Genomic DNA, 20316 nt, shown 5'->3' with positions numbered 1-20316 from the left:
ATGTGGGTGGCAGCCATTCGATGTGTCTCTCTCATGTCTATGTTTCTTTCTCTCTCTCCCTCCTGCTCTATCTGAAGATGAATGCAAAATTGTCCTCGGGTGATGATAAAAAAAAAAAAGAATATATGGTGATTATTTTTATTTTTTTATTTTTATTTTTTCCATTTTTTTGTACAGATAGAGTGGGAGGGAGAGAGAGGAAGGGAGAGAGAGAGAAACATCGACGTGAAGGGACACATCGAGTGGCTGCCACCCGCACGACCAACCAAGGCCGGGGACAAACTGCAACCGAAGTACGTGCCCTTAGCGGGAACCGAACCCGGGTCTCTCCGGACCGCAGGCCGACGCTCTAACCGCTGAGCCAAACTGGCCAGGGCTATATGGTGATTATTAACAAGTGCACTCTAGGACCAGACTCCATGGGGGCGGGTCCATCTTTGACAATAGGTACTTGTGAGCCTAGGGCAAGGTAATATGTCACTGGCTTGGTTTATGATCTGTAAAATGGGGTTGTAGCAGTTTCTAACTCAGGGTTCTTATGAGATTTAGACATGTTTATACATATAAAGCTGTTATAGGAGTACCACATCAAAAATGCTCAATAACTGTGAACCTCATTAGTATTAGGGGGTTGTGATAAATGTGAAATTAGTCTGCACACAAGACATTCTTTTAGATTTGCACCTTGGATGAGCAGTGCGTTGATGGAGTGAGGGTATCTGCCAGTCTGTGGTAATGAATGAAGTAGGTTTCACAGGAGCTCCTGATGGGTGACAGACATTTGGTCTGCACCACTTTCCAGGTTGACATGAATCTGGTCTGGGTAAGAGAGAGAGTCTGAATCTGTGCTCCAGCCTCCACAAAGGCAGGCCCAGGGAGACTGTAATCTCTACAGATTACCTTGACTGGGAATTGAACTGGGACGTCTCAGTCCATGGGACGATGCTCAGTCCAGTGAGCCACACCAGCCAGGCTGAAGTAGTTTAAATAAACTGATAAGACCTACAGTATTTTTTTAAATTATGTTTTATTGATTTTTAGAGACAGGATGGGTGAGGGGAGAGAAAGAGCCATGGAGGTGAGAGCGGAACATCAGTCGCCGCCTCCTGCACACCCCACTGGGGGTTGAGCCTGCAGCCCCGCATGTGCCCCAACTGGGAATCGAACCAGCAACCTTTTGGTGCACGGGACTCATCAACCAACTGAGCTACACCGGCCAGGGCAGACCAACAGTATTTTGTTTGTGGTAAAGTTAACAGATATTATTCTGATAAGATGTGTTTTTAAACTTTGTGTGTCACTTGGGTACACAATTTAACACTGTTCCATAAAGAGGCTGTAATGTGCAAAGTGGCCCTCCAACACCCAAGGGGACGGGAGATGAAAGGGTGAGGCAGACAAGTCTAGCTTGTGGTTAAGTTTCACAGGGAACTAGTGTCCAGCAAGGTGGTCCCTAGGGCAGCAGGGTGTTCAGATCTCTGCGCCTTTCATCCCCTAGACCTCCTGCTTTTACCCCTCCTCCCCACTTAGAGATGGACCTACGTGCCAGAAAAGGAGTGTGGGGGCCATCCGAGGGAACACAGGGACCAGACACAGGGAGGCGCTGGCGTCAGGGTGAGCTCAGAGACACATGATGGCAAGGGTGCCTCACCTGGGAGGGAAAATTAAAGTAAATTCCATGATTAGTCCATCGTCTGTACATGTTCCAGTGTCCACCCTGGGGGGGGGGTGTCCAAGTCCAAGTGGATTCACTCAAGATTATAGATGACCTCAAGATGGAGTCAGCTCTGTTCATACAAACATCAAAATGTTTCTAAACTTCTATTAGTATTACCAGTGAAATAAATGAAACTACACAGAAAAGCTCAGGTCACACATTCATACATACACATGTAGAATGCACAAATCTTAAGTGTACAGTTTGGTGAATTCTTACACTAGTATACATCCATGTAACCACTATTCAAATTAAGGTGCAGAAATTTGCAGCAGCCCAGAAGGCCCCCTTTGTAACACCTCACAGACACGAATTCCCCATCAAACGATAAACATTGTTCTGACTTTTGTCACTGTAGAATAGCTTGGACCATCTTGGAACCCAGTGTAATTTTTTATTAAAATTATACCAATAGTATAAGGAAAACTTTGTTTTTGTTTTTTAATATTTTTTCTTTATTGATTTTAGAGAAAGAGGGAGAGGAAGAGAGAGACGGAGACTTCAATGAGGGAGAACATCAAGTCCAGCTGGTGTGGCTCAGTGGGTAAGTGTCAACCCATGAATCAGGAGGTCGCCGGTTTGATTCCTGGTCAGGACACATGCCCAGGTTGTGGGCCAAATCCCCAGTGGGGGGCATGCAGGAGGGGCCCAATGGATGTTCTCTCTTATCCGGTTTCCATCTCTCTCTCCCTCTCCCTTCCTCTCTCTCTCTAAAATCAATAAAGAGTCCTGGCCGGTTTGGCTCAATGGTTGGAGCATTGGCCTGCGGACCAGAGAGTCCTGGGTTCAGTTCCTGCTAGGGGTACCTACCAAAAATAAATAAATAAATAAAATCAATAAAGAAAGAAAAATTAATATGTTAGGAATGAGGTTAACAAAAACTTTTACTCTGAATACTATAGAACACTTGAAAGCATTAGATCAGTACTAAATTAATTGAAAGAGGCTGTAATCATGACCTGAAGACTATAATAGGGTAGCACAATTTCCCAAATTTATCTATAGACTCAACATACCTTCAACATTTCCAATGACTTTTTTGCAGAAATTGACAGGCAGATCCTAAAATTTACAGTGATACCTCGGTTCTCGAACATAATTCGTTCCAGGAGGACGGTCGAGAACCGAATTGTTCGAGAACCGAAGCAATGAAACCAATAGGAAAGCGTGACTCCACAAAGCGTGACTCTCTCTGCACTCACACTGATGACGCAAGCAAGGCGCGCTGGGCCGAATGAACGCCATTCGGCTCAACTCGGCTCATCTCGGAAGTTCGAGTTCCAAATATTTGTTCGGATTCCGAGACAAAACTTTCTCGAATCTCCATTTGGTCGAAAACCGAGGCGTTCGAGAACCGAGGTATCACTGTACTTGGAAATTCAAGGGACCCAGTACACTTGGAACAATCATTTAAAAAAGTAACAAAATGGAGAACTCACACTTCCCATTTTCACAACTTAAAAGTTTCAGTAGAGCCCTGGCCGATTTGGCTCAGCAGGTGGAGTGTCAGCCTGTGGACCAGAGAGTCCCGGGTTTGGTTCCCGCAAGGGGCACATACCAAAAAAGAAAGTTTCAGTAGAGTCTGGCCAGTGTGACTCAATAGATTGAGCACTGTCCCATGGACTGAGAGGTCCTGGCACATTTCCGGGTTGTGGGCTAGATCCCCAGTAGGGGGCGTGCAGGGAGCAGCCAATTGATGTTTCTCTCTGACATTGATGTGTCTCTCTCTCCCTTCCTTTCTCTCTAAAAAAAAAATCAGCAAAAACATGTTTAAAAATAGTTTCAGTAGATAAGACAGTGTGTGGTATTGGCCAAAGGCTAGTCATATGAGTGGAATAGAATTGAGTCAGAAATAAGCTTTCATGTACATAACTAACAAATCTTCAACCAATTGCCAGGATAGTTCAATGCAGGAAATAATCTTTTCAACAAATGGTCATGGCAAAAAAAATAATAATAATAATAATAATCATGATCCATTTTTATAAAACACAAAACTATAAAAAGCCTGTAACAAAACATAGGAGAAAACCTAGATGATCTTGGGTTTGGTGATGAGTCATTAGATATAACTCAAAAGCACTATCCAGGAAAGAAAAAAATCGATGCTGTAATTTATTCCAATTAAAAACTTTTGCTCTTCAAAAGGTACTATTTTAAAAAGGGTTTTTGCCCTGGCCGGTTTGGCTCAGCGGTTAGAGTGTCGGCCTGCGGTCCAGAGAGACCCGGGTTCGGTTCCCACTGAGGGCATGTACCTTGGTTGCAGTTTGTCCCCGGCCCTGGTTGGGTTGTGAGGGTGGCAGCCACTCGATGTGTCCCTTTCACGTCGATGTTTCTCTCTCTCTCTCTTTCCCACTCTATCTGAACAAAATATCAAAAAAAATAAAAAGGGTTTTAATTGATTTTTTTTAGAAAGGGAGGGAGAGAGATAGAAACATCCATGTGAGAGAGAAACATCTATTGCTGCCTCCTGCACAGCCCCCGACTGGGGATCGAGCCCACAACCTGGGCATGTGCCCTGACCGGGAATCGAACCGGGACCTCTCAGTCCATGGGACAACACTCAATCCACTGAGCAACACTGGTCAGGCGAAAAGGTACTATTAAGGAGACAGAAAGATAAGCCACAGACTGTGAGAAAATATTTCCAAAATGCATATCTGAAGGAGGACTGATATCCAAAATAGACAAAGAACTCTCTTAAAACTCAATCAGAAAACAACATAATTAAAATATGGGCAAATATCTGAACAGATACATCACAAACACTATAAAAATCCAAACGAGCATATAAAATGCTTAACATACATCATTAGAGAACTACAAATAAAATCAGTGAGATACTGGTACAAATCTATTAGAACGGATAAACTACAAATCGTTGACAACACTAAGTGTTGGCTCATTCATTGCTGGTGGGAATGCAGAGTAGTGCAGTCACTTAGGAAGAGTTTCTAACCTATGGTCCAGCAATCACACTCCTAGGTTTTTACCCAACTGATTGAAAATTTATTTCCACACAAGAACCTGCATGCAAGTGCTTATAACACTTTTATTCATAATAGTCAATAACTGGAAGCAATATGTCCTTTAAAATAAAACAAAAAATGTTTTTTTCTTTATTGATTTTAGAGAGAGAGGAAGGAAGAGGGAGAGAGAGATAGAAACATCGATGTGAGAGATAAACATCCATCGGCTGCCTCTTGCACACACTCCACTGGGGATCAAGCCCACAGCCCAGGCATGTGCCCTGGCCGGGCAAGCAGTATGTCCTTTAATAGGGAAATGAATAAACAAACGGTTGCATATTCTCACAGTAGAATACCACCCAGCAGTAAAAAGAAACAACATATAATACATACAACAAATGTTTGAATCTCAAATGATGTTAAGCATAAAAACCAGACACAAATAAGTGTGGATGGTATGATTCCATTGGCATGAAGTTCAGGAACAGACAGATCTATGATAACATATAGCAACGTTTCGCCTGGGGAATGGGGGCAGAAGTGTACTGACTACAATCTGGCCCATGTGGCTCAGTGGGTTGACCTTCAACCACTGAGCCACACAGTTTGATTCCTGGTCAGGGCACATGCCTAGGATGTGGGCCTGATACCCAGTGTGGGGAATGCAGGAGGCAGCCAATCAATGTTCTCTCTCATCCATGTTTCTCTCTCCCTCTCACTTCCTATCTCTCTAGTATTAATAAAGACAAAAAATGTTTAAAAAAAAATAAAAAAGAAGTGTACTGACTACCAAGGGGCACTCTGTCTGGAGTTAGGTAATGTCATGTGTCTTGATTCAGATGTTAGCTATGGGTATATATATTTGTCAAATGCATAAAATTGTATATTTAAGATTTGGGTATTTTACTTTATGTAATTATACCACAATAAAGTCAATTATTTAAAATAATGTCAAGCCCTGCTAGTGTGACTGGTGGTTGAGCGTCGACCCATGCACCAAGAGGTCGCCGGTTCGATTCCCGGTCAGGGCACATGCCCGGGTTTCGGGATCGATTCCCAGTAGGGGGCGTGCAGGAGACAGCTGATTGATGTTTCTCTCTCACATGGATGTTTCTAAGAAAATCAATAAAAACGTATTAAAAAATAATTTTGAAGCCATACATGTTTTTCACGCACTCTTGTGCATCTGTGCTGTGTGACAAAGAAGCATGGAACACCTGTCAAAGGTGCCATTCCATCATGGGTTGGGCTGGGCCATACAATCTCTAGGTAACTTTTAAACTCTAAAATTGTACATCTACATTATTACTATGATAAAATCACTGAAAATGAAAATACTATAAAGCATTTAAAAAATGATCTTTTGAAATTTCTAAGTTTAAAAGATATAATTTTTTGCCTGAATTGTGTGGCTCAGTTGTTTTATTAACCCTCATCCGAGTTTATTTTTTCCATTGATTTCTAGAGAGAGTGGAAGGGGTGGGTGGGAAGAGAGAGACAGACAGAGAGAAACATCAAGGTGAGAGACGCATCGATTGGCTGCTTCTGCACACACCCTGGTTGGGGCTGGGGATGAAAGCTGCACCCAGGTACGTGCCCTTGACTGGGAAATGAACCCATGATCCTTCTATCCACTGAGCCACGCCAGCCGGACCATCAGTACTGTCTTTCAAAGTTGGTTCCATGCAGCCACAAACCACTCTAGTGAAGCGGTTCATTCACTCCAGGGACTTCTTTAGCCAAGTCATGCAGGCCTGTGTCCTCCCCAGAGGAAGGCTGAAAGCCTACTTTGCCTCTCTCTCAACCCTGCAGCGCACGAGAACTTCTAGTTCCAATCCGAGGAAGACTGTCTCAGGTGAGCCAGTCTGTACAGACTCAAAGACCTGGTCAGAAGTGGCAAAGACTGTCTCGTCTGTTCAGGTCAGGGCAAAGAGAAGAGCGCCACCCCAAGTGGCAACTGGAAATGTAAGTCTAGCGGCAGGAGAACATGCACCCAGAAGGGAGACATGCTGCTGTGCCCAAAGGAAGCAAGCCCGGACACCTCACCACTCCAGTAAGTTCACAGCAGCAAGAGGAAGCAACCCCGTGGAGAAAGCCCACACTTCTGGGAGCCCCACCTCCCACTGCCACAGCCTTACTTGTCCTAAAACTCGACCCTGCACACCTGCAGTGGGATACAGCTGTCTTGTGTCTGAGCTAACTAAGGGCTGCGTGACTTCCTCCGAATACCAGGTAAGTGGAACTCTATGTGGACAGACTCAACCCTGCACACCTGTGTGGGACACAGCTGTATTGTGTTGGAGCTAACCAGATACCGGGTAAGTGGAACTCGATGTGGCCAAGCTCGAACAGAGTGAGCTCCGGCAGTGTGCATGGAATCCCACAGGGCGACACCGCAGTGACGTTTGGCACCGCACTGACTGGCATAGAGAACGAGGCAGACGGCCCATGTACAAAACCTCTTTTGAGTCCTTTATTAACATTTGGAGATGTGCGGTACGTACAATTAACAGCATCACACCAGCTACAGAAGTACAGATAACCAAGAACGTACTTCGGAACAAGGACCTCGCAACTTGCGGTGCTGCCTGCTCTGAACCTCCACAGAAACCCAACTCTGACACACGCAGAACAGACAGTACGAGTTCACTTTGAAATGGTTCTTACAATGACGATCATTGACAGTTCAAATCCCTTAGAGTGTGCCGGTCCTCGGGGTGCCAGGGCCTGCTGAAGGCCACGTTACGTACAGACGGGGCGAGGGGAGGGTGACGTTCAGTCCAGGCTCAGTGTAGGTCCTACAGGAATCCACCAGATAAACAATCTATAAACCGGAAAGCTGGGAAATGCCAGCCATCGTCTGTCACTGATGCCAACTGGCAGGCCCAAGAGTCCTCCAGAACAGTTGAAGAGGGATGTGCCTAAGGAAGAGTGGGATCCACGGTGTCAGATCCACTCTGACCCTGCTGGGACACGGGTGCCACGGGCCCCTCTGCTCTCGCATGTGAAGTAAGGAACGCTTCCTTTATTGCAATGTTCACTTTGAAAATAACCAAAACCCTCCCTCCACCCCCACCATCATTCTTCTTAAATTGTTTCCACAGTCCAGATGCTTCTGGATCTAGACTTTCTCCTTTCGCTTCAATTTTGACACTTTCTTGACAGTCCCATTCTTGTTCAGAAGCTTCAGGACTCGCTCTTTATGGTCCAGAACCTTCAGCATGGAGTCTCTGGCCTCGCTGATCTGGTCCATCACCAGCTTGCACCTCTGCATGTTCCCCTGCAACAAAGGACAGGCCACGTCAGCAGGCCCGAGCAGGGCTCAGCGTCCACAGAGAGTGGCAGTGCTTCTTGGTGATGGAGGCGCAAGTGAATAGGCTCCTACTGAAGTTACTAGTGGATGAGGGAGGGAACATAAGAAGACTTCATAGTAAAGACTATCAGGTGGATGGTCAGAAGGGAAAGGGCTCACTCAAACCTGTATCAGCTCATTTATTCGGTGCAGGTCATCATCGGTGGCTGCTTTTTTCTTTGGGATGATCCCTTCCTGTAGGTTGGTGAGTCTCTCGTAAACATCGTGTTCTAGATTGGTCTGCAAAACAAAGGGAGGGGGGCGCATCATGACCTCAGAAATACTTTTTTTGGGGTTAACTTCAGGCAAATAAACCCACCTTGAATCACCTTTCTAAACTTGTTTGGATGTTTGGGTGATGAAATCCTTTCTCTCAATGAGTTAAGTGATCAGTAACAACTTACACTACAATTTGCTGTAATCAAGAGTCCATCCTTAAGGATAACTTTTCAGTACTGCCCTGAATTCAATTCCTCTGGAAGACAAGTCTACAAGTTCCACAGAAATGTGTTTCTCTGCTAAGCACAGAACCAGCCATGACCACTGTTTTTTATATACGTGTAACAATGCTCTTCAGGTCACAGCTACGCCAAAGGAAGAAAACTTAACGAGGCTGCTGTTCCCGCTGCACCCCTACCCAGTTGGTGCAGAGACAGTCCTGCCCTACGGTTCTGGTCGTGGTCGAGAACTAACACGCCCTGACAGTGGACAGCGGGGAGCGAGAGCAGTTGACTAATGAACACAGCCCAGGAAGGACACTGCACACCAGGCGGGCACTGGGGCCAGGAGGGCCTGTGGTCAGGAGCACAGGGAACCAGCAGGGGCTGCAGGAGGCAGGTTCTGTGGTCTCAGGAGGGGGAGGGACCCCAGGAATGGGGTGACTGGCTTATCTGAATAACAGGAGCCGGCAGAGAACTACAGCCTGGTCCTCAGGGGAACTGAGCCTGGCCTGGGAAGAGCAGGTGGGGGCTCCCAGTGAGGCTGTTTGGGGCTCCCCGTGTGGGTCATGGCAACAACACTGACACTGAGCTGCAGGTCTGACACCACAGGTGTTCCTGCATGCCAGAACTGAGATATATTTAGACCACAATGACATCTATGAGACAGACACAGTAATTATAGTACACAGCAAACGTAGAAACTCTATCATGACTCATGTTAACAGGGAAGGCGTCAGGATTCCTCAAAGAAAAACGCTCTCTGCACTCAGACACTGACATGGCTCCCCCCTTAAGCAGAACTGTGGGACCCCACCTACCAGCTGCAGCAACTGGGCAGCACAGAGGTGGACTTTCCAGCCCTGGGCCCGGCAGGACACTCCTTTCTGATTTGCTATTTCCTGCAGCATAGCTTTCTTCTCCTCTGGAACCATAAAAAATAAGAAGTATACTTCAATTTTTAGAAAGCTAAAATTCTTCATGTGTAAGCTGCTCAAGTGCTACCATTTTATCAAGAATTTCTTTACTTAAATATCTGTAAATAAATCCTTTGCATGTAAGCCATTAGGAACAGATAACATGAATAAAAGCTCCCTTTCAGTCCACCCTGTAAGAATGCTTCAAAGACATGCTCTGCTGATCTAGTGAGTTCAAAAGATGGCAGGTTATCATTCCAACGTCTTATGACAGAGAAAATGGTCCCTGGAGGGTTGAAGCCTTGCTCCTGTGATGCCTGCAAGCACGTGGAGAGGGGGCACGAAGTCTCAGAAGGTCTTTATTATTTTCTTATTTTTATCTTTTTAAAAAAGTTTTAAGTATTTTTAATTTTTTTTTACCCTCACCTGAGGACACTTTTGCATTCATCTTCAGATAGAGCAGGAGGGAGAGAGGGAGGAAGAGAGAGAGAGAAACATCGATGTGAGAGAGACACATCGACTGGTTGCCACCCACACGACCCCAACTGGGGCCGGGGACAAACTGCAACCGAGGTACGAGCCCTTAGCGGGAACCGAACCTGGGACTCTCTGGACCGTGGGCCGACGCTCTAACTGCTGAGCCAAACCAGCCAGGGCATCTCAGAAGCTCTTTACTGTTACCTAGATCTTGGAGAAATCACAGGAATCAAATTTGTATAACACCTAAATATGGGTAGAAAAGTCTAGCAATCAAAATTGTGCAATAAGATAGAAATGAAATGTATCATTTGCACTAAAGAGAGACAAACTAGGATTGAGGGGTGCTTGTCAAAGGTAAATTTAGCTGTACCTGGGAAGTTTTATTGCCTGTGTAACCAGGATTTAAAATATATTTACAGCCCGGCCGATGTGGCTCAGTGGTTGAGCGTCAACCCATGCACCAAGAAGTCGCCTGTTCGATTTCCGGTCAGGGCACATTCCCAGGTTGTGGGATTGATCCCCAGTGGGGGACATGCAAGAGGCAGGCAATCGATGTTCTCTTTCACCAATAATTCTCTCTCCACCTCTCCCTTCCTCTTTCTCTCTCTAAAATTAATGAAGAAAAAAATTTTTTTAATATATTTACATAATACATAGGTATTTTATTTTTTAAAAATTTAAAAATTATTTTATTGTCCAGCCAGTGTGGCTCAGTGGTTGAGTGTTGACCCATGCACCAAGAGGTCGCCGGTTCAATTCCCAGTCAGGGCACATGCCCAGGTTATGGGCCTGATCCCCAGTGGGGGGCATGCAGGAGGTGGCCAATCGATGTTTTCTCTCATCGATGTTTCTATCTCTCTCTCTTTCTCACTTCCCCCTCTCTAAAAATCAAAACAGGAAAAAAAAGTTTTCTTATTTTATTTAAAAAACAAAAAAAACAAAACCCACTTGTGTATCTGTGAAGACGGAGAATGCACAGGACGCGCACACAGACACGGAGCCCTGTGGATGATGGGACCAGATGAGTGTATCAGTGCAGGACTATGAGTGACCGGTGTGCCAGGTGGTGTGGGTGCTAATGGGAGGGCTTTGCAGGTGGGAGGGAGGGGTCTGTGGGAAACCACTGTACCTAAGGCTTAGTTTTACCATGAACCTAAAACTGCTCTAAGTTCATCAGTTAAAATAAATCCCTCTCTAGCATGCAAATATTAGCATGAATATGATTAAACAATTTTTAAATTTTTTGAGACAATTGTAGATTCATATGCAGCTCTACAGAATAATACAGAGATGCTGTGTGTTTACCTGGTTTTCCCCAGTGGTAGCATCTTGCAAAACTACAGTACAGTATTACAACCGTGACCCTGATACAGTGCGCTGACCCTACTGACATCACATTTTAGTAGTACTTGTAGATTTCACTACAGGCATTAAAACAAACTGTTTAGTGTGAAATACATTCACAGGAAGGTGCAAAGATAGTATACATATATCTGCTAAGGGACTTTTACCTAGAACACATGAATTCTTTTTTAAAAAAACTTTATTGTTGAGTGTATTAGAAAATGTCCCCCCTTTCGCCCCATCGACCCCCTCCTCCCTGCTCCCACCCCTTCTTATGTTCCCTATACTACTGTGTGTGTCCATTGGTTATACATATACGCATAGAAGTTCTCTGGTTTACCACTTCCCTCTGAGGCTCCTCAGTCTGACTACCAATTTGTACTTCTTAATCCCTTCACCTTTTTCACCCATCCCGCCAATCCCCCTCCCATCTGGCAACCAACAAAATGTTCTCTGTATCTATGAGTCTGTTTCTGTTCTGCTTGTTCATTTTGAGATAAATTTTGTTTGTTAGCAGATATTTGTTTTTGCTATTTTATTGTTCACATTTTTGTTCTTCTTCAAGAAGACCCTTCAACACTTCATATAATACTGATCTGGTGGTGGTGAACTCCTTTAGCTTTTCCTTGTCTGGGAGACGCTTTATATTTTCTTCGATTCTAAATGACAGCTTTGCACGATAGAGTAATCTTGGTTGTAGGTCGTTGCTTTTCATCACCTTGAAAACTTCTTGCCACTCCTTTCTGGTCTGCAAAGTTTCTCTTGAGAAATCAGCTGACAGTCTTATGGCAGTTCCCCTGTAGGTAACTAACTGCTTTTCTGTTGCTGCTTTTAATATTCTCTATCTTTAACCTTTGGCATTTTGATGATGATGTGTCTTGGTGTGGGCCTCTTGGGTTCATCGTGTTTGGGACTCTCTGTGCCTCCTGAACTTGTATGTCTATTTCCTTCACCAAGTTAGGGAAGTTTTCTGTCATTATTGTTTCAAACGGTTTTCCATTTCTTGCCCTCTCTCTTCTCCTTCTGGCACCCCTATGATGCGAATGTTGGTACGCTTGAAGTTGTGCCAGAGGCTCCTTACACTATCCTCATTTTCTGCATTCTGTTTTCTTTTTGCTGTTTTGATTGGATGTTTTTTGCTTCCTTATACTCCAAATCGATGGTTTGAGTGTTGGCTTCATCTACTCTACTATTGGTTCCCTGTAAATTATTTTTTCAGTTAGTGCATCCTTCATTTCTTTTTCTTTAAATATTTTTTTCTTTATTAATTTTAGAGAGAGGAAGGGAGAGGGAGACAGAAACATTGGTGAGAGAGAACATGGCTGGCCGCCTCCTGCATGCCCCCCACTGGGGATTTGGCCCACAACCTGGGCATTTGCCCTGACCGGGATTGAACTGGCGACCTCTTGGTGCATGGGTTGATGCTCAACCACTGAGCGACGCCAGCCAGGCACATCCTTCATTTCTGACTGGTCCTTTATGATGCTCCTGAGGCCCTCACTAAGTTCCTCCAGCATCCTTATAATTAGTGGTTTGAACTCTGCATCTGTTAGATTGTTTATCTCTGTTTTGTTGAGTACGTTTTCTGGAGTTCTGTTCAGTTCTTTCATTTGGGACATGTTTCTTTGTCTCCTCATTTTGGCTGCCTCCCTGTGTTTTTTTCTATGTATTAGGTAGTTACTATGTCTCCTAGGCTTGTAGGGTGGCCTTTTGTAGTAGGTGTCCTGTAGGGTCCAAGGGTACAGCCTCCTTGATCATCCCAGCTGGGCCCTCAAGGTGCACCCCTAGTATGGACTATACACCCTTCTGTTGTAATGGAGTTCTGAGTCCTGTTTGCACATAAACGGGAGGGGTTACTCTTGCTGATCAGCTGCAAGGACTGGCTGTGCCCACTGACCACTGTCCTCTGACTACCTTGGAGGATCAGCTGTGCAGGGCCCACCACACAGAGCAAGACTTTCTTCAGCAGGGCTCTGGTACCCACTGAGTCCACTCATTGAGTGTATCACCTATGGAGGTGGTTGGGTGGTGGTGCTTCACTGTGATCTGAAGCTGTTCACAGGGTGTGCTGGCTCTGGGGCATGGTCAGCCACTGCCTGTGTTCTACCCAGGGCCACTAGGCTTAAGCTACAAAGTGATCTGCAGATGGCTGTTACTTGTGCTGGCTTGGAGGTGCCCAGGCGAAGCCAAGCTGTGAACCAAGGCTGGCTGCTTCTAGTGCCAGGTCTGAGGCTACTTAACAAGGGGTACTGAGCTCACTGAGGCCAGATGCTGCTTGTTTGAGTGAATTAGGAAAATCTGAAACATGACCAAGACAGGCCAAGCCTATGGTAAAGCCACTGGAAACAGCTTGGGTGGACCTGAAAGTTGAGTGGGGCAGGGCCTCAGGGAGTCACCAGGGTGGGGCAAACAACATGAGCCAGGTGGATGGAATCCTAGATATGGTGCCATTTGCTGCCCTGGGGAAGGGCTCACCAAAGGGACAAAGGCCTCCGCCAGCATGTCTGTCTGGGAGAAAGCTGCCCCTCCAGCTGTCACCCTGATGCCAAATAGCTCAATTCTTCCCTGTACGTCTTTGATGCCTTTCAAGCTTCCTCTTTCACACTAGAGCCTGGAGGGAGAGGGTCCAAGTAAGTCTGTGTGCTGACCTTTTAAGAGGAATTGTCTGGGGCTCCAGCAGCCTCAGCCTCTCTCAGCCTCAGTTTCCGCTGGTTTTTCCAGCCAGAAGTGATGGGGATTCTCTTCCTGGCACTGGAACCCTTAGCTGGGTGCCTATTGTGGGACAGGGACCCCTCACTCCTCAAGGAGGACCTTCCCAGCCAAGGTGTCCTCCTGATTTTTATCCGCCACACGTGGATGTGGGACCAGCTGTCCACCACTGCCCCTCCTACCAGTCTCGATGTGGTTCTTTTTTAATTTTGTAGTTGTAGGACTTCTATTCAGCTCGATTTCAGCTGGTTCTGAATGTTGGTGGTTCCGTAGCTTAGTTGTCATTTTGATATGGTTGTGGGAGGAGGCGATACCATGTTTACCTACCCACCATCTTCACCGGAAATCTCCACATGAAGAATTCTTACAACTCAATAGTAAAATGACAAATGTATTAAAAAGGGCAAAAACATGCAAACAGACATCTCTCCAAAAATGTAAAAAATGGCCAATAAATATATGAAGATGTTCATCATCATGAGGCATTAGAGACATGCCAATCAAAACCTCACTAGGAGCCCTGGCTGGGTGGCTGAGTTTGTTGGAACATCATCCTGTACACCTCAAGGCTGTGGGTCTAATCCTGAGTCAGGGTGCATACGGGAGACAACCAATAGATGTTTCTCTCTCTCTAAAATCAATAAAAACATATCTTCAGGTGAGGATAAAAAACAAACCCCACCTGGGTACCACTTCCCATCCATTAGCATGCTAGACTAAAACAGTCAGTTATGGTGAGGATGTGGAGAAATCGGAAGCTTCATACACAGCTGATGGAAAAGTGAGATTTATTTGGCTTTGGAAAACAGTCTAGCAGTTATCAGAATGTTAAATATAAGTTACGAAACAACCCAGAAATTCCATTCCTAGGTCTATATCCAAGAGAAATGAAAACAGATAACCATACAAAAGTCTGTATAAGTGGCCACAGCATCCTTTTCATAATAATCAAAAAGTGGAAACAGCCCAAAAGCCCATCAAGTGATGAGTGGATAAAGTATGGAATATCCATACACTGGAATATTATTTGGCAAGAAAAAAGAGCGAAACACTGACACATGCTCCCACATTTATGTACCCTAAAACATGCTGAGTCAGCCAGTCCCAGGAGACTGCACATCACAGGAGTCCATGCACAAGAAATGCCTAGCGTGAGAGAATCTAGAGGCAGAAGGTAGAGCAGAGGGTGCTCTGGGCTGGGGGAGAGACGGGAACACGGCAGGGTGACGGCTAGGGATGTGGAGTCTCGTACTGGGGTGATGACAATGATGCACACTAACTGTGGTGATGGATGCACAGCTCTGTGAACACACTATAAATCACCAAATCGTGCATTTTAACATGTGAATTACATCTCAATAGAGCAATTTACAAAACAGAGGAGAGGTCCAGTGTGCCCCACTGGCTGCATCTCACATAACTGCAGGACGACAGCATGCCCGGGAAGCTGCACGATGAGAAGGCTGTTCTGCAGTTTCACGTGTGTTAAGATTCACGGGCCACCGCCACGACTCGGAACCAGCGTATCAACACTAAGACCTCTCTCACGCCACACTGCGTGCTCACGTCACTCCTCCTCACCCCCACCCCAGCGGTATCTGTATAATTTGTCATTCTGAGAATGTTACACAGACAGCAATCACATGGTACATGTCCCTTTAACCGGACTTTCCACTAAGCATGACCGGAATGCCACTGAGATCCGTCCGAGCTGTTGCATGAGCAGCGGTTCTTTCCTTCTTGTGACGGACAGAACTCAGTAGTACCACGGTTTAGCTGTTCACCCTTGACGGGCATCTGCCTTGCTCCCAGTTCTTGGCTGTTACAAAAGCCGCTGCTATGAACATCTGCTTGCAGACTTCTGTGTGGACACAGGTTCCCTTTCTCTGGGATGAATGCCTAGGAGTGCAACTGCTGGGTCATATGATATGTGTATATTTTGTTTTTATGAAATTGCTGAGCCCTGGCTGGTTTGGCTCAGCGGTTGGAGTTTTGGCCTGCGGACCAGAGAGTCCTAGGTTCGGTTTCCGCTAGGGGCATGTACCAAAAAAAAAAAAGAAATCGCTGAATTATTTTCCAGACTAGCTCAGCAATGTATGCGTGTGCTCTGCTAATCTGTTCCCAAAGAAAGATAGGCGAAAATTTTAAAAATAACCATTTAAACCTCTGGAAAAGGTCCTAGGGGCAAATAGCAAATGCAGAAACATCTATTCAAGCAAATCTACTAAAATGTGGTAAGAACAGCAAGTCTGTGGCGTGTGAACAGACCATCCCTTCTCTCCTCCTTCCTAGCACAGGGAGGCGGAGACCACACCCAGAGGCTGCCGCTGGACAGTGTCCTCCCTCCCAGGAGGAGCAGGACAGCAGCAGACCTCATCCTGCTCCATGCGCCCTGTTGCTGAAGTTAAGTCACAAGTGAGTACAGCTGAGATGTGGGGCCTCCTCCTGTTCGCCCCTCCTCATGGGATGGAGACTGCACCTAGGCAAGACCTCCTGAGCCCCTGGGGGCTGGGAGTCCTTCTCCCAGCTGCTGAAGTAGTGGTTTTACACGGGGCGAGCCCAAGCCAAGGAGATCTCAAGCTGCTCACTCCTCTTCCCCCCACATCCTAGAGAGCAGAGTTAGAGAGAAGGGTATCATTGTCCCCACCCCCATCTCCACAGCTCTGGCCTCAGAGATTCTGCCTGGGGGAGAAACAGTGCATAGAACAGGAAGCTTCTAATCTCTTCTCGAAGGAGCCACTCCATTGGAAAAAGGGTGACGTTCAAATATAAAGGTGCTGTTGTAGTGAAAGGAAACAGACCAAATCTGCAGATCTAATGAAGACACAGCCTAGACTGACTGACTAGTTTGAAGGAGATGCCTCCTGGGGGCAGAACAAACAGCCAAATGGCCCTCAGAAACTTCTGACAAGGAGCTACAATTTGACTGGATTAGTTTCCAGACACCAAATTCCAGTTGTCCTGTGTTCTACTAGAGCAAAAGGGCAAGCACTTAGTGGGGTTTACCAGCTGGTGTAATCAGAACAAGAGCAGGGCTACCCCTTCCCAGGATGAGGCGGGGGCTCAACAGGTGCACGGCTATCCCTCCCCAGGATGAGGCGGCTCACCCAGAGCTGCACCTCCCCGAGGAGCTGCAGCAGAGGCTCATTCTCCATGTAAAGGGTGGAGGGCAGGCAGTTAGATGTCACTGAAATAGTCCAGCCAATAACTAAACAAATAAAGGAACCAATAAACAGGAAACGAGTGGAGATGAAGTACACAGAGATGCTACGATATATTATCTAAATGCCCAGCTTTCTACAAAATATTACGAGTAACGCAAAATAAACAGGGAAGTACGACCTATAAGTGGGGTGCACAGCAGGTAACAGAAACTGTCCGTGAGAATGATCAGTGTCAGACATCCCAGAAAGCCTCGAAGTCGCATTCTAGAAACCCACAGAATGAAAGGAAAGCACGGCTGGAGGAAGGTGTGATGGTCCTGTCGACGATAAAGAGAGAGCATCACAGAGAAAGAAATGAACAACAACAAAACTAACCAACCACGAACCAAGTGAGAACTCTGGACTTGAACAGTACAGTACGTGAAAATTTAAAATACACCCGAGGGGATCAGCAGATCTGACCTGGTACAAAACACGAGGTTTAAAACGGATTGACAGAGACTATGCAAGCTGAAGAACTGAGAGAAAAAAAGAGAAATGACAGGGCCTCAGAGACATGTGAGACATGACTAGTAGTACCAACACATGTGCAACTAGAGTACAAAAAGGAAGTGAAAAAGAAGGAGGAATACGCCAAGAAAAGAAATGGCTGAAAACTTCTCAAATGTAATGAAAAACAAAACAACAAACCAAAACCAAAAACACACACACTCACAAAACCCCATACCTATCCAGGAAGCTCAAGGTACACCAAGCACGATAAATGCAAAGATACCCACAGACAGGTCATAATAAAAACATTAAAAGTCAAAGTTGAGAAAATCTTCAAAGTAGCAAGAGAAAAACACGATGCACCACTCACAAGACAACCCAGTAAAGCCAACAGCCGAGCTCTCAGGAGAAGCAACAGAAGCACAGCACACCCAAATGTCCAAGGGATTTCTGCGAGACCTAGCTGCTTCTCATCCTCACCAGCATTTAGCACTATCAGTATTTTAAAATTTCAGCTGTTTTGATACATGTGTAGTGACATCTAAATGTAAATTTCTCTAATGGTCAGTGAGGTTGAACAACAACAACAACAAAAAGCTTATTGTTTTCAGTCCCAGGATCCAGTCAGGACAACAATTACATTCACTTATGTCCCTCAGAGTCCTCTCGGCCTGATAGTTTCCGACTCCCCTTGCTTCTGACACCCTGAGCAGTCTGAAGAGTACTGGCCAGTGTCTAGGCTGCCATGCCGGCTGGGCCTTCCTATGCTTTTAATGGCTACACAATATGTAGTAACGTCTTGTTAGTCCTAATAGTTCTAATTTGTTTTTATCCTTTATCTTTTTCAGAGATTTAACATTACTGATTTGTTTTCAACAAATCAGCTTATAGTTTGATTTTATTAATTTTCTCTTTTTAAAATGTTTTTATTGATTTTAGAGACAAGGGAAGGGAAAGAGAGAGAGAAACATTGTTCAGCTGCCTCTTACATGTCCCTTCATGAGGATCGAGCCCACAACCTGGGTGCACACGTGCCAACCAGGAATCAAACCAGCAACCTTTGGTACATGAGACAATGCTCAATTGAGCCACACGGGCCAGGGCTTAATTTTCCGACTTCCCTAATTTCTGCTATCTGTACTATTTTTTTTTATCTTCACCCGAGGACATTTTTTGATATTTTGTTCAGATAGAGTGGGAGGGAGACAGAGAGAGAGAAACATCGACGTGAAAGGGACACATCGAGTAGTTGCCACCCGCACAACCCAAGCAGGGCTGGGGACAAACTGCAATTGAGGTACGTGCCCTTAGCGGGAACCGAACCCAGGTCTCTCGGGACAACAGGCTGACGCTCTAACTGCTGAACCAAACTGGCCAGGGTGTATCTGTACTATTTCTGCTCTGTATTTGCTTTAAGTTTATGTTGTTCTTTTTATAGTTTCTGATGTAGAAATTCTGAGAGATATTTCCTCTTGTCTAATGTAACTATTTAGTGCTATACATTTCCCTGTTGGCACTGCTTTAGTTGCCTCCCATGATTATGCTGTATTTTACTTTCATGTTCGTTTATGTATTTTAAAACATTTCCAAAACTTCCTCTTTGACCCATTACTTAGAAGTAATGTGTTATATAATATCCATAGTTTGGAGGTGTTTCTGTTGTTGTTATCTCTGTGTATTTGGTTTCTAATTAGATTCCGTTATGGGAAATGAAGATACTCTATAATTTCAATGCTTTCAAACCTGTTGAGGTTTGCTTTCTGATCCAGGATACTGTCTATCTTTACATGTTCTGTGCACATTTGAGAGAACGTGTGTTTTCTGCTGCACTTCAAGTGGTGCACAGTGTTTACTGGATGTTGGTTTGTGGTGCTCAGTTTGTCTACATCCTTGCTGGTTTTCTGTCAAGTACTTCCATCAGTTGCTGAGCATGAGAGGGCGACGTTCTGACAATCCCTGCACCTTTGCCAGTTTCTCCTTTCAACTCTACCAGTTCTGCTTCAAGTATTCTGAAGCTCTTGGTTTTTGTTGCCTCTACATTTTTTAACAGTACACAGTGTCCTTCTTTGTCTTTAGTAATTTTCTTATCTCTGAAGTCTACTCTTATTTGATATTAACATAGCTACTCTTGCTTTTTAAAAAGTTTCCACATCATCTATTTTCCATTTGTCAATATACCTACGTCAATGCATTTGAAATGAGTTTCTTATAGACAGAATATAGGTGGATCTTTTTCCCCCATACACTCTGCCATTCTGTTTTAATTCCATGTTCAGGCTATTCACATTTAAGGTAATTATCTGATATGTAAGGTTAAGTCTGCCATGTTATTATTGGTTTTCTGTTTCTTTTGTGTGCTTCTTGATGCTGTATTTCTTTTCTTTCCTTCCTGGGAATTACCTGACCAATTTTTAGTATTTCACCTTGATTTTTTTTTTTTATCCTCACCTGAGGACATTTTTCCATTTTTTGTTCAGATAGAATGGGAGGGAGAGAGGAAGAGAAAGAGAGAAACATCGATGTGAAAGGGACACATTGAGTCGCTGCTACCCACACAACCCAACCAGGGCCGGGGACAAACTGCAACCGAGGTACACGCCCTTAGCAGGAATCGAACCCAGGTCTCTCTGAATCACAGGCCAACGCTCCAACCGCTGAGCCAAACCGGCCAGGGCTTTATGAATATTATTTTAAAGCTTAGGTAAAGCAGTTCAACTGAAGTTTAATAGTCAAGA

General features: G+C 45.1%; 1 protein-coding gene and 1 long non-coding RNA gene across 4 annotated transcripts in view; one reads left to right on the top strand and one right to left on the bottom strand.

Annotated features, from left to right (window-relative positions):
- Positions 1 to 1046: 1046 nt before the first annotated feature.
- On the top strand, positions 1047 to 2234 carry LOC118625114. The gene is made up of 3 exons (XR_004958620.1): positions 1047 to 1246; positions 1531 to 1614; positions 2186 to 2234. It is a non-coding gene; the product is annotated as an uncharacterized LOC118625114 (long non-coding RNA).
- A 4917-nt stretch (positions 2235 to 7151) lies between these two features.
- The window catches only part of SAP130 (Sin3A associated protein 130), a 74807-nt gene continuing 61642 nt past the window's right edge, over positions 7152 to 20316 (bottom strand). For all 3 annotated transcript variants that reach the window (XM_036253445.1, XM_036253446.1, XM_036253447.1), the window contains exons 19-21: positions 9297 to 9400; positions 8165 to 8278; positions 7152 to 7966 (exon numbers count right to left, since the gene is read on the bottom strand). In XM_036253445.1, coding sequence (XP_036109338.1) covers positions 7808 to 7966; positions 8165 to 8278; positions 9297 to 9400 — 377 coding nt within the window. In that variant the 3' untranslated portion in view covers positions 7152 to 7807. The remainder of the gene's footprint in view (positions 7967 to 8164; positions 8279 to 9296; positions 9401 to 20316) is intronic.

This window comes from Molossus molossus, unplaced genomic scaffold (assembly GCF_014108415.1).
Source record: "Molossus molossus isolate mMolMol1 unplaced genomic scaffold, mMolMol1.p scaffold_m16_p_11, whole genome shotgun sequence".
NCBI classification, from domain to species: Eukaryota; Metazoa; Chordata; class Mammalia; order Chiroptera; family Molossidae; genus Molossus; species Molossus molossus.
The sequence above is the reverse complement of the archived record's forward strand: the minus strand, read 5'-3'. Positions and strand labels throughout refer to the sequence as shown.